This window comes from Solanum tuberosum, unplaced genomic scaffold, assembly GCF_000226075.1.
Source record: "Solanum tuberosum cultivar DM 1-3 516 R44 unplaced genomic scaffold, SolTub_3.0 scf00433, whole genome shotgun sequence".
NCBI classification, from domain to species: Eukaryota; Viridiplantae; Streptophyta; class Magnoliopsida; order Solanales; family Solanaceae; genus Solanum; species Solanum tuberosum.
Genome location: NW_006239356.1, coordinates 298,181 through 311,537, shown reverse-complemented (window position 1 = coordinate 311,537; position 13,357 = coordinate 298,181). Strand labels below are relative to the sequence as shown.

Here is a 13,357-nt window from a genome sequence, read left to right as displayed (position 1 = left end):
TGTTACGACAAAGCCCTCTTTGCTATGATGATGCTCAACTTGACATCACTCTTCGCGATTACGCTATCGATATCTATTTTTCCATCGTATAAAAAATCAAAATCGTGTCCCAACAATATTTTCAATTTTAATCTGATCTAAAATATGTTCAAGCCCCTCAAATTAATTTCAACCCTAATCATATCTACTTAGTAGGTGTTTGGACGTATATAAAAGATGTATCTTCTAAAAAATATAATATTTATATACAAGGGCCTTAGGTATGAAAATTCTTTTGGTAGAGAGCGCATTCTTCCGAATGGGGTATTACCTTAGGTGAATCCAAATTAGTCGAACTTAAAAAGATATTGAACAACGAAAAACAAAAAGTTGCAAATACGGTAAAGATACGGTAACGTCAAGCTGTAGATAATCTGGTACATTCTTGTCCAAATTAACAAAAGATCTGCCTTGTCAAATCGTCTCCTCAAAAACTGATTGGCTTCATGTTTATTTTTAGTTTGGAAAATTGATTCGATATATATTTGATGGACGGCACCACCTCCATCCGTCCATTTCAATTTACGTGATATTGTTTAATTTGATATGAGATGTTCAAGATTTTTTTAAAAAAAACTTTTTAAAATTTATGGTATAAAATAAGTCATAATTGTTTGTGGATCTATAGATCATCTCATTAAAAGTAAAATAGACATTTTAAAGTTAAATTGTTACTAGATATATAAATGTATCATTTTTTTTAAGACTAACTAATTAAAAAGAAAAATGTGTCACGTAAATTAAAATAGATGGACATAAAGTATATTTTTAATATTAATACGAAAATTTCCAAACATTTGAGCAAAGTAAGTTACTTTATTCAATTACTTTTGAGAAAAAGATGTTTTTAATAAGTAACATAATAATCATTGTAGGATTTAGTCAATGTTTGGTGAAGTATCACAGAAGTTTTAAGTCAACTCTTTTTGAATTAATTTGAATTTACTCCGACAAGAATCAAGAAGAATTCAAACAAACTAAATATTATAAAAATCAAACTGCATAATTCAAAAATACTTTATGTATCTAAAGTGAACTAGAAATTCAGGGTGGACATAAATCACAAAATTAAATTATCAAATCGAATCAAAATTTAAAACTTTGATATTTGATATATATTTTTAATTATCAATTATGAAATTATTGAACTCTAATTTTAAAAATATCGAATGAAAACCATAGAGAGAGGTTGAAGAAAATGACCAAAGAAACATAATCAGAAACCAAAAAGAAAAATGTAAAGAGTTGTAGAAATTCTACTTTCTCCTGCCTATTTTTGTTATACTTGTCGTCCTGCTAAAATTAAATACTCTAAAATAATAATTATTTTGAAAAAAATCAAGTATAATTAGTTGTTTGCACTTTTACCTTTAGTCATATATATTAATAACGAAACTAGGAAAGAAGCATTTAAATATAAAAAATTGTAATCACCACCATCTAAATAAATAGATTCACATGAATTAAAACCGTAAAAAAAGAAGAAAATAATAGAGTAGAAGTGAAATTTGTCATATAGCTGTTGTCTGCCGCATCCTATTTTGAAATCTCTGCTCCCTCTCTTTGTTTCACCCCGCTACCCCCTTCCCACCAAATTAATCCCCCCGGCATTCACTCTTCTATATTTCAACTATTCTCACACTTGACATAATTCCAAGCATTTAGCCTCGTAAAACATTCCCTTCATCTTCTCTATATACGGATACACACACACACTCCCATCTTCTTCTATCAATGGCGGTTTCGTCGAGATCTGTTAGAACAAAGGATCTTCAAATGCACCAAAAATGGAAAGATAGAGAAACTAGTCCTGAACGTAACAAAGTTTGGATTGAAAATCCAAATCATAAGCTCAAATCTGAACGCAAAGTGCCTGTTGTTTATTATCTCACTAGAAATGGACAACTTGAACATCCTCATTTCATGGAAGTTCCACTTTCTTCCCCTGACGGACTTTATCTTAGAGGTACACACTTTGGCAAGATAATTTACTTCGTATCTAAGATCTCCACATGGAATTTGGTTATAAATTGAAGAGCTCGAGCTTGAATTGATTTTGATTGTCATTCTCTTGTTTTCAGATGTGATCAACCGCTTGAATTTTCTCAGGGGAAAAGGCATGGCTTCCCTCTATTCCTGGTCTGCCAAAAGGTGAATTAGTTCTTTTTTTTTTGTTACTCCTTATTTTTCAAATATGTGTTATAGAGTGAATGCAATGATACTAGCACTAACGTATCGGATCTCATTAGAACTTCAAAGTTAAGAGTATTAAAATGAAAGTAGTACTAAGACGAGTGAACTCCTGCAAAATCCTCGTGCTTTGTTATAATGGAACTGAAGTTGATTTTTTCTGCAATGCAGAAGCTACAGAAATGGATTTGTATGGCACGATTTGGCGGAGCATGATTTTATATATCCAGCACACGGCCAAGAGTACGTTCTCAAAGGATCAGAACTTGTTGATGGTGCAACAACGCTGACATCTCAATCAGAAGAAGAAGTAGAATTTTCCACTTCCAAAAATCAGGTGCCGGAAGTGAGAAAACTCAGCGAAGATCACGAATTTCCGGCAGTTTCACGGCGTCGCAACCAGTCCTGGTGTTCTGCCGACTTCCACGAATACAGAGTCTACAAAGCAGAGTCGTCCAGTAACGAATCCTCAGGAAAAGCCGCCGCCGATGCTTCAACTCAGACCGACGAACGCCGTCGCCGGCGAAGAGAAATCGGAATTGCCGAAGAAGAAGAAGATTACCAGAGTATCGAGCAAACTCAAAGCCAGTCAACAGAACTTAGCAGAGGGGAGATTTCACCTCCGCCGTCTGATTCAAGCCCGGAAACACTTGAAACGTTGATGAAAGCCGACGGTAGGGTAATAGTACTGCCAGAAACAGTCAATGAAGATCAAACGGCTAATAATAATCAATCAAATGGAAAGAGCAAAGGATCTTCCGTGTTGATGCAATTATTATCGTGTGGGTCAATGTCGTTCAAGGACTGCGGGCCCGGTGGTTATGGAAAAGATCATGGGCTTTCATTGATTTCACATTACAAATCCAGGGTGCCACGTGGACCGGGATTGAATTCAGTGGAGAAAGGTGCTGAGATTACTACGGTGGAGCATCACGGAATCACAAAGCTAGAAGATAAAGAGTACTTCAGCGGAAGCTTGATAGAGACAAGCAAGGACGAATATCCAGCTCTGAAAAGATCTTCATCATTTAATGCAGATCGGTGAGTATAACTTTGCTTATTATTTTTTCTAATACATTCTATCAAATGATGATACTTTGCTTCGTGTCAAACTGTTCCTATATATATGATGACTAATACTTTGCTTAAGTCCAAAACATTGTGCCTGACTTTGCTTGGAGTGATTTTCTCAATAATGTTTGTTTCATTCAAACAAAAAAAAAATTGTCGTGTTGCCTAAAATTAAGTCATAAATGTTGACGATGATAAATAGATACATATATAATAGAAGATTGTTTACTATGAACAATCCTGAAACCGCAACGCACAAAAGTTAAACTTGATCAGTTAAAAATTTAACAATACAAATATCTATTCAAATTTCAACTCATTTCACAAAGGAATTACTACGTAGTTGTTACCGGGGTAGAGTTTAAGGGAATAAGGAGTTCATTCAAATCCTCTTTGCTAGGAAATTGCCCTATATATGATAGATACTAAATCTCATTATTGCATTATCATGTCCACTATGAGTTATCCGGGGGAGAGATGGTTTTGTAATGTTCTACAAACTTGTTTTTAGTTTTATATCTTTTTTTATGAGTTCATTTTTATATATAAGAGACCTGTAAATGTCATTTTCCAAATCCTCGGGATGTATGGAAGGAAGACATTTTCATGTGGTTATTTAATTAATCTACCCTGACATAGGAAAACAACTATTCAAGACAGTAATTTTTCAGGAATATCATTTAAAGAGGTTCTGCAATTTCTGGTTCTAGGTGATTGAGCATTTATTATTTTCCATAGCAACAAAAAATAGCTGGAAATCAAGTTGATATAGCATTACACGTCTATAATAACTTACATAAAAGGCAATTCAGCAGTGATTGGTAGTAGTAGTATGTGAAAATATTTTGTCCTGTTTTCATGATTGAAAAGTACAATTTCCTCTTGTAACTTAGTATAGGCCATAGGGGTATTGGTACTATGTCATAGTCAAATTGCCTTACAAAGTTTACAACTAGTACCTAATTAATTGATCAACATTAATAACTTGATGTAATCTTTCAGAAAATCCATATCTAGATTTTTCACAGCACAGTTCTGCAGAAAGAAGAAAAAATTTAATATACTAAGTATTAAAGCATTATTGCTGTCTTACTGTTTATCTATGCTGCTTCGACTCCTTGAAAATGTCGTCAGGTGCATTTAGAATCCTTCTAGCTACCTATAGCTAGGCTAGTTAGCTATTTTAACTGCTGCATGAATCAAATTAACCTCCTTTTAGTAGTATTCTATAGTTTCTTATTCTTCGATGTGTACTACTATTTGTTGCTGCATTTTGTATTGTATCCACTACGCTATCTTATCAAAACAGTGTCTCTACCCCACAAAGGTAGGGATGAAGGTTTGCATGTATCATATCGTTCCCAAACCCCACTTGTATAATTATACATGATTCTTTCTTGTTGTTATTTTGTGAATTAAATTAACTATACTCGGGTTGTTTTTGGTTTGCAGGAGTGCAAAGTTGGAAATAAGGGAGAAGGAGATAGAAGGGGTGAGAGCAAAATGCATTCCAAGAAGGTCAAAGAATCAATCCAGCAGAAAGGAATTAGGAAGCAGCACTGACTTGTCTTGCGGTAGCAGTGGGGCTAGTATTTCTAGTAGTAGCAGTAGCCAACATGGTAGCAAAAGGCTAGTGGTTACACCCCAACTCTAGATATAGAGCTAAATTAAGCAACAGTAGTTTAGAGGATGATTAAGAAGCATTCACCAAAACAATCTCCTCTAGTTCTGATCTCCATGGTAGGTTGTAAATACAATGGAATTAGCTATAAATTTCATCGTTAATCTGTTGTCAAATCACTTGAAGTTAATATAATTTTGATATTCTATTATGACTAGCTAATTTGTCAAGATATGGAAAGTGAGACTGAGATGATTTGGACATGTGAAGATGAAATGCACGGATCTTCATGAGAGTTTGGTTATAGGAGGAGTAGAAGTGATTAGTCAAGAGACACAATTTCAGTTTACGCAGGACATAATCTTAGATAAGAGGTTATGCAGGACACATATAAGAGTAAGGATTAGTTAAGTAGTTTAGAGTTATCTGGTTTATTGTTCCATACTAGTAGTCATAGTGTTATTTTGAGAGTTTCTTGTAATATTATTATTCCTATTTTACTACTCCATTTAGCATTTTGTGTTGACTTCCTCATTCCTATTATTTTCTTTTTACAAATTACTTTATAATACTTTTACTTCAGCCATGTGAGGGTTAAGATTTACGCACACATGAGCTCAAAGAAAAGACAGGAAAAAAGAGAGAAATCACAATTGATTTGAGTAATAATAGAAACTAGAAAGAACCATAAGACAAGATGTACCGTATTAATTGACTTGCAAATCACGGCACGTCTTGTGACACTAAGTTCCAACATTATTACATTGAGAAAAGAAAGCAAAGAGTACTGCCCTCTGCTCCTTCCTATTAAGAATTTCAATATAGTTTGTGTTTGGGACAGAATATTATATTCAATACATTTTTTTGAAACACAATTAGGAAATTCGGTAAAAACTATTGAATTTTATCGAATCTGTAGCTAGGTTCTTAGCTCCGCCTCTGACCAACTACTATATTCTCCTTCTTGCCTCCTACCTTTTTCCAAGTTATGTATTGCTAGATTATATTGCTTGTCTCTTTGCATGTTGGATCATTGTCTTTACTTGTTTCATTAAGAATTTTCTTCCATCATTTTGGTTTATACATTTGGCAGTTGAGACCTTAATTTGCGTTAAACATTTATATATATATATGACTTGGTCAAATTCCTTGATATTATGTTGACCTTTTCTACCATCTAGAAGTTATAAAAAAAAATAAAAAATTCTACATAGCCTCAGCATCGATTAGAAGACCTATGAATTGTTTAATCTAGAAAAACAGTTGTGTTGACCTTTAGCTCCTTTTAAAAAAATAGAATAAAAACTCGTAAATAGCGACAAATATGACTAATAAATAAGTGGAAATTCAGGTCAGAAATTGGATATTATATTATTACTATAAAAAAATAAATTAAAAGCCATATAGCTCAACCTTGTCAACATTGTCTTATATCGATGCAGCAAGATTCTCCTCATCTTCTTACTTCACAAGAAAGAATGAGCTCTTTTGTGTTAAAATTGTTGCACACAATTTTCATACCGTACAAATTTGGAAAAATTAATTTATTACATAAATATTTCTACAATATTTATTTATTCTCTTTACCGTTTGAAATAATTTTATATTATTTCACTGATTAATAATTTCATATTATATTTTAAGTCAACAACTAGATACATGTATCTTTTCTAGTAGATGCATTTTGAGATATAGTTATATAGGGAGAGAAGAGAGACACGAGCAATATAGCAGGGAGGCGAGCGAGAGTCTCATATACATGTGAATCATACTAGATACATTCTAAAATATAAATACATATAGGAAGAGAGGCAAGTGAGATAGGAGAGATGTGAGTGATATTGGAGAGAGGCAAGCGAGAGAGTTAGTATATCTCAGATACATACAAATACGCTTGGATACAATATATTTAGAACATGTATCTAGATATTTGACGTGTATCTGGACGTGCTAGATACATGTATCTAGGACCGAAGTCTGACACGAATGATAATTTTGAGAACACACAAAAAAAAAAATGTAATTAGTCCCTAAATTAGTGAAGTTCGCATAGTTTGTCTACGAATTTCTCAACTTAATATTCATGTAAAAGTTGAAAAGTTTGCAAAAATTCAACAAACAAGCCTCAGCCCATATACATAACTATACGTGCCTCACTTAAGCCCAATGAGCATCCTATTTTTGGTACAATTTTAAATAGACAATATCTGGACTGGGCCTAATGATAGAGCTGAAGTCTAGTTTTAGGCCTCTTTTAACTTGTGCTCGTTTTTTTGTCTTCAATTTTATCTAGACGGAGAATAACTTTAGATGTATGCGATAAAAGTTGAAATTTTTCATTGAACTTCAATTTTATTTTATTTTTGTCTAAAGTGTGGCATTCTCAAGATCAAACATTGGATATTTTCGCTTGAAGTTTTTGATATGATTTGTCAGGTCAATTTCAGACATTTTTGAATCAGTTATGAATTTGATAAAACTAAACTTTAGATATTTTCTTACACTAGTTTTACCTAACTTGCCAAGGCAGACATTTTTTTTTAACTGAAATTACGACCTTCACAAGACCAAACTTTAGACATTTTTTAATGAGGTTGTAGAGACCAATACCTTCTCTTCAGTCATATATTTCTAAATTGCATGTAAAAATTAGTCAAACTTCATGCATGTATGTTTGAAGTGCAGCTGGAACTTTTTTTGCCCAAAATAAGATTTTTAACATGATTCAACATTCAAGTGTATTACACCTAAGCTCAAATTTTAAAGCGTAAGTTCCAAAATTTCATATATCGTAAAAACTATGTTTTTTCCTCAATTTATCCTAATAACAATAAATGAACAAATCCATTTTATAATAATAGTGATTTGTTAGTTATTCCAAAATTCGTTTGATTTAAACTCATTTTTTATATTTACAGTTTAAAACCCACTTCTTCAAAATATCATATTTCAAATTAAAATTTTTATTATTAAAATTTTTATTATTGTACAACAACTAAAATTTCATTTAAAATTATCTAATACCAAGTAGCCGTCAAAGTATTTTTTAAAAAACAGACACATGTTAAATAAGGGCAACCAAATAAGGTGGCCCTTGAAATTTTACTACCCTAACGTCTAAAGCTATGTAGGATGAAATTGACAAATAGCAAATTTTTAGACTATTAATTATGAGATAGAGAAAATATATCTTATCATAAGGTAATATTAGTGAAATAATCCTTTTAACATCATTTTATTCTTGATATCTAATAAAAAAAATTTAACATTAATTCACTCATGATACTAGGAGGAAACATTGTTTCACTCTAATATTACAAATGAAATAAATTTTTATCAATTTTAAACTTCATGATTATTTTTTAAAAGATTTAAATGTTTAAAATCCAATTGAAGAAATACTAGAATTGGAACTACACATATATAAGAACAAGAAACCCTTGCCTTTTCCTCAACCAACTACTCCACTTTATCCACAAAATAATAGAGTCAATTCCCTAAATGGTCACCCAAGTTTAGAGAATTGCCTTGAAATATCATTTATGTTTCACTTAGGACCAAAAATATCACCCAACTATCACTATTTTCTTCCAAATATACTTAAAACTTTAAAAACTTTACTCTCTCCTAGTAGGCATGCCATGTTATTAAAGTTTTTTTAAAAAAATAATAGACTTATTCAATTCATCAAACTCATTTAACTAAAATAATAATCTTATTATTTTTAAAATATATATATATATTTGTTTATTAAGAAGAAAATTTCATACTAAAGAATCTTTTATCATAATTAAACGTTTTTTTTATGCTATGAAAAAATAGGATTTTAAAATATACTATATTGTCATCAATTTTGAATACTTATAAACACATATATTCAAAAAAAAAAATATTGGTATACAAATCACTCATGAATGTTAACTTACATCAATTAATCATAAATTGTATAATGAATCAATAATATTAAATGTCTATTAACTATTACAATAGAATTAATTGTGTACTTTGAAATTCATGCTTACAATATATTTTTTAAAAAAATAAATAGAAAGTGACTAATATTATTACTAATTTATTTCCCCCAAAAAAATATATACTAATACCTCAAAAGTCTCCTTCTATTCTAGTTGATATGTCATGTCATTAAATCATCATTTAAAAAAAAAGAATAATACACCTATTTAATTCATTAAATTTATGCCTCTACAAAACAAATATATAAATTACGTGAGAATTTATGAAGATTATAAAAAAATATTTTTAAAATATCTAATCCCTTCATATTTTTCTACCAAACAAAATTCAATGAATTTTTTTTGTGTGCAATTGTTACCTGAGAATTTTTGAAATCTCTAATTAAATTATTTGAATATTTTAAGTATTTTTTTTCATAAAAGTATTCAAATAAATTTGTAAGGTTGACAAAATAGTTGGTAAAAAGGAGAAATTTATTATTTAATTTTGATCAGTGATTTATATATCAATTATTTTTTTGAATATTTGTGTTTATAAGTATTCAAAATTGATGACATTATAGTTAAGTTTTTTTTAAAAACAACTATTCTTCATAGCAATAAAAAAATAAAAAGTTAATTATGATAAAAGATTTTTAAGTATGAAATTTTTCTTCTCAATAAACTAATATATATATATAATTAAAAAATAGTAAGATCATTATTTTAGTTAATTGAGTTTGATGAATTAAATAAGTCTATTATTTAAAAAAAGTCTTTCAATGACATGGCATGCCAACTAGGAGAAAGTGGGGCTTTTGAAGTGGTAAGTATATTTGGAGAAAAATAGTGATAGTTGAGTGATATTTTGGTCCTAAATGAAACATAAATGATATTCCAAGGCAATTCCATAAACTTGAGTGACCATTTAGAGAATTGACTCCAAAATAATATGGAAGATAAACTTAAGGAAAATCGAAATGCTAGTTTTTTTTATTCATTATGTGCTCCATATTTATATTTAGAATCGACTTAAAAATTTATATTTACTAAATTCAACTTTTAAGATTTTTAGCACTATATTTATTTTACTATTAAATTATGAGTTCAAATATGATATTTTTTGATAATTTTTGTAGATTTTTACATATATATCCATGTCAAATGTTATGATCGAGTTCAGATGAATCCGTAATCGAAAGGTTACATTTGTCCTTATCTATATTGTAACTCAGTTAAATTCATATTCGCTCATTATGAAAATAGTATTTTCATTTTTCAACAAAAAAAAAAAAGAATTCATTCTTAGAAGCTCAAATCAAGAATTTTGATTGAGAATAAAAGACTAGTTACTGTTATAAAAGAGATAGTTACTATTAATTCTTTGGTAAATATAATTTTTTTGATATAGTTAATTTTATTTTAATAAAACTACTACTTCTAAGTACTTATTAGTTTCACCAAAATTTTAGTCAAAACACATCCATTTGCTAAAATAAATATTTCTTTAAAAGAATAAAGGCTTTTTAAGTTTAAACCTTTCAAAGTTTGACCAAACTAAGACTTTTTTTTTTTTTTTTTGAATCTGCCACTTGAATTAATAATAATATGAAATTAGTTGGTTATAATAAGTCAATACTATAATATTCACTGGTCCTTCATTTTTACATATATAGTTCTTCTATTATATATTTTCAAACATTTTTTCCTATACTATTTACCTCGAACTTATTTCTTTAGTATTATTTACCTTTTTTTCTTTTCATTTCCAACATTTCTTTAAACTAGCTAATCAATGATTCAACATAAGGAATAAAGTTAAGCCTAAACATTTTGCATGGAACATATTAAAACAAATAAAATAAGTTCATGCGTTTTATTTGTATTAGATGCAAATAATATTTTAACTATAAAAGGATAAAATTTTTATATTATATTAAAGTATATACTACAAATAATAAAGTGTCAATTCAATCGCCCATAAAATGTTGAGACTTGAGAAAGATGATGAGGTCCAGTTAATTTGAGTCTAAAAGGGTAAAATAAAATAAAATATTTAATACGAGAAAGTAAGGTCATGTGAGGGTAAATATACAAACAAAAAAGTTTGGGGTGGAAGTGGTGCTAGGTCTCCCGTAAAATTTAAGTGTAATTAGTAATTTATTATAGTAAATGTGTTTCTATGTCTTATCGCAATTTTATATATTTGGTGGGATGGTAAGTATTCCAAATATCTCTGATTTAATCCCTGAAAATGAGGTTATCTTTAGTAGAGAAAATTTTATTCCCTTAAAATAATATTATTCTACACGATAAATTCAAATTATTCGAGCTTTAATTCAGAATTAGACATTGGAGAAAAAAAGTTCAACCCTATTTTCCATGTTGAATTGACTAGTATGGAAACTTTCTTACTTTTCATAGATGAATAGATTCAATAATGAGGAGTCTAAGGTTGACTAATATCGCAATTCTTTTTTATATTTATAATAACAAGTTAAGTCACATGTATATATACAACCAATTAGGTACTACTGGTCATATTATTAATATGTTTTTTCCCAAAACAACTTTACCACCAACCCGAACAATTTAAGTCATCTACTAAAATTTGTTCTTTAATGCATTTATCTAGATATATCTAGAAGTTTTCTTAGCATATAAGTATTTCTATTGAAACATATATATATATATATATATAATCAAAAGAATGCTTAAAATATTTTATCACGGAGTCAATATGATCATTTTCCAAACAAATCTTAGATGAAGAAATTATAAAAGAACTATCAACTTATTATCAAATACGATTTGTATTAGAATTTGATCCACTATTCATTCTACTTCTTCTATGCTTTTGATGGTGCATCTTTGTCTTAGTAGAGTATTTCAGTGCCACATATTTGTCCTCTTTTTCATTACTTAAAAAAGTGAGTCATCGCTTCATGTACAAGATATTTTAACATATGTACTAATCTACAATTACTAATATACAATCTCAAATATATCTCTTGGCCTAATAATCTCTAAAGCAAAAAATTGTAATACTTGAAAATCGTTTGAATATGAATTGTTTCATTATACTATTTTAAGTTAAAACGTTTATAATTTATTTTCATATCTAATATGTCCCTTCGTCATGGTCAAGTTCTTTTTTCCCCGAGCCAATCATATTACAATTCTTTTTTTGATAGCAGGTCATATGGGTAGATACAAGTAGAATATTATCATATTACTAATATGTTTTACCCAAAACAAGTTAGTTCACCATCAACCCTAGCCATAAATCCACTAAAAATGTTCTTTTTGATAAATTTAATTTGAGAGATCCAACTTTTTTTGAGCATACAAGTTATTCTATTATAATAGTGGTTTATAATTAATAGAATGCTCAAAATATCCCTATTTTAGAGTTAACCTGATCCTCTGTCCAACAAATCTCACATGAGGAAATTGTGAGATAATCGTCGATTTTAACTATTGTCATGATTTGTACTATGATTTGATCAATTGCCAATTCTACTTTTCTACGTTCTTGATAATGCATTCTTATTTTAGTAAAGTCTTTTAGTGACACGTGTTTGTCCTCTTCTTCATTACTTAAAAAAAAAAGAGTCATCAATTCATGTGCAAAATACTTTTAACATTCTAGTATACAACTATTAGTATACAATCTCAAATATGCTTCTTAACCTAATACCCTCTAAAAACCAAATTTTATGATATTTGAAAACCATTTAAATTATGTGAATCGTCACATTTTACAATCTCAAGCTAAGAAATTTATTTATTTTAGTATCCCATATTCCCTCATCACAAACAAATTCTTTTTCCCCAAGTCAATCATATAAAAACATTTTATTGATTTGTGATATTGGTATTTGAACATGTACGAAATATCAACCAACAAGAAGAAAAAAAGGGATTAAATAAAGAAAATCTTGAGCATTATTTGACGATATATGAGTCAATATTAATGGTGACTCACACCTCTAATTGATTCTGATTCTAATACCTATTAAATTATATAAATATTTTTTATTCATTTATATTTCAACAAAAAAATAAATGGGAAACTAAAATGAAAAGACATAATATCATTTAATTTCACCTCAACTATCATTCAACTTTGAATACACAAATAAACATTTAAAATGTTACAAAGTTGAACAAGTAGACACATACGTCCTACCTGATAACTCGCGCGAGATGCACGTGCCCTAAATGGAAAATCACGTTGTCATGTTTTGTTATGTAGGACACGTGTGTCTACTTTTCAACTTTATGATAGTTTAATTAAAAGACATAAATATAGAGTGAGTGAGGTTAAATTTTAAAAAAATACGTTTTTATGTAATATACCAAATAAAATCTACAATAGCATTTCTCTCTAAATTACCCCTTAATCTAGATTATGGATCTAGCAAAGAATTGTTACAAATTGGTAATATCGACAACTTGACTTAAACCTTTAGCCCTTTTT

General features: G+C 29.3%; 1 protein-coding gene across 1 annotated transcript; it reads left to right on the top strand.

The window, feature by feature from the left end:
- Nucleotides 1-1,609: 1,609 nt before the first annotated feature.
- Nucleotides 1,610-5,130, top strand: LOC102585687 (protein UPSTREAM OF FLC). The gene is made up of 4 exons (XM_006363305.2): nucleotides 1,610-2,005; nucleotides 2,121-2,190; nucleotides 2,401-3,270; nucleotides 4,753-5,130. Exons 1-4 carry the CDS (start codon nucleotides 1,774-1,776, stop codon nucleotides 4,952-4,954), a joined length of 1,374 nt encoding a protein of 457 aa, XP_006363367.1. The 5' UTR covers nucleotides 1,610-1,773; the 3' UTR covers nucleotides 4,955-5,130.
- The last annotated feature ends 8,227 nt before the right edge of the window (nucleotides 5,131-13,357 follow it).

Coding starts and splice junctions, on each gene's coding strand:
- LOC102585687 (XM_006363305.2), top strand. CDS start 1,774: ATGGCGGTTTCGTCGAGATCTGTTAGAACAAAGGATCTTCAAATGCAC. Junction 2,006..2,120: donor TGACGGACTTTATCTTAGAG/GTACACACTTTG, acceptor TCTTGTTTTCAG/ATGTGATCAACCGCTTGAAT. Junction 2,191..2,400: donor TATTCCTGGTCTGCCAAAAG/GTGAATTAGTTC, acceptor TCTGCAATGCAG/AAGCTACAGAAATGGATTTG.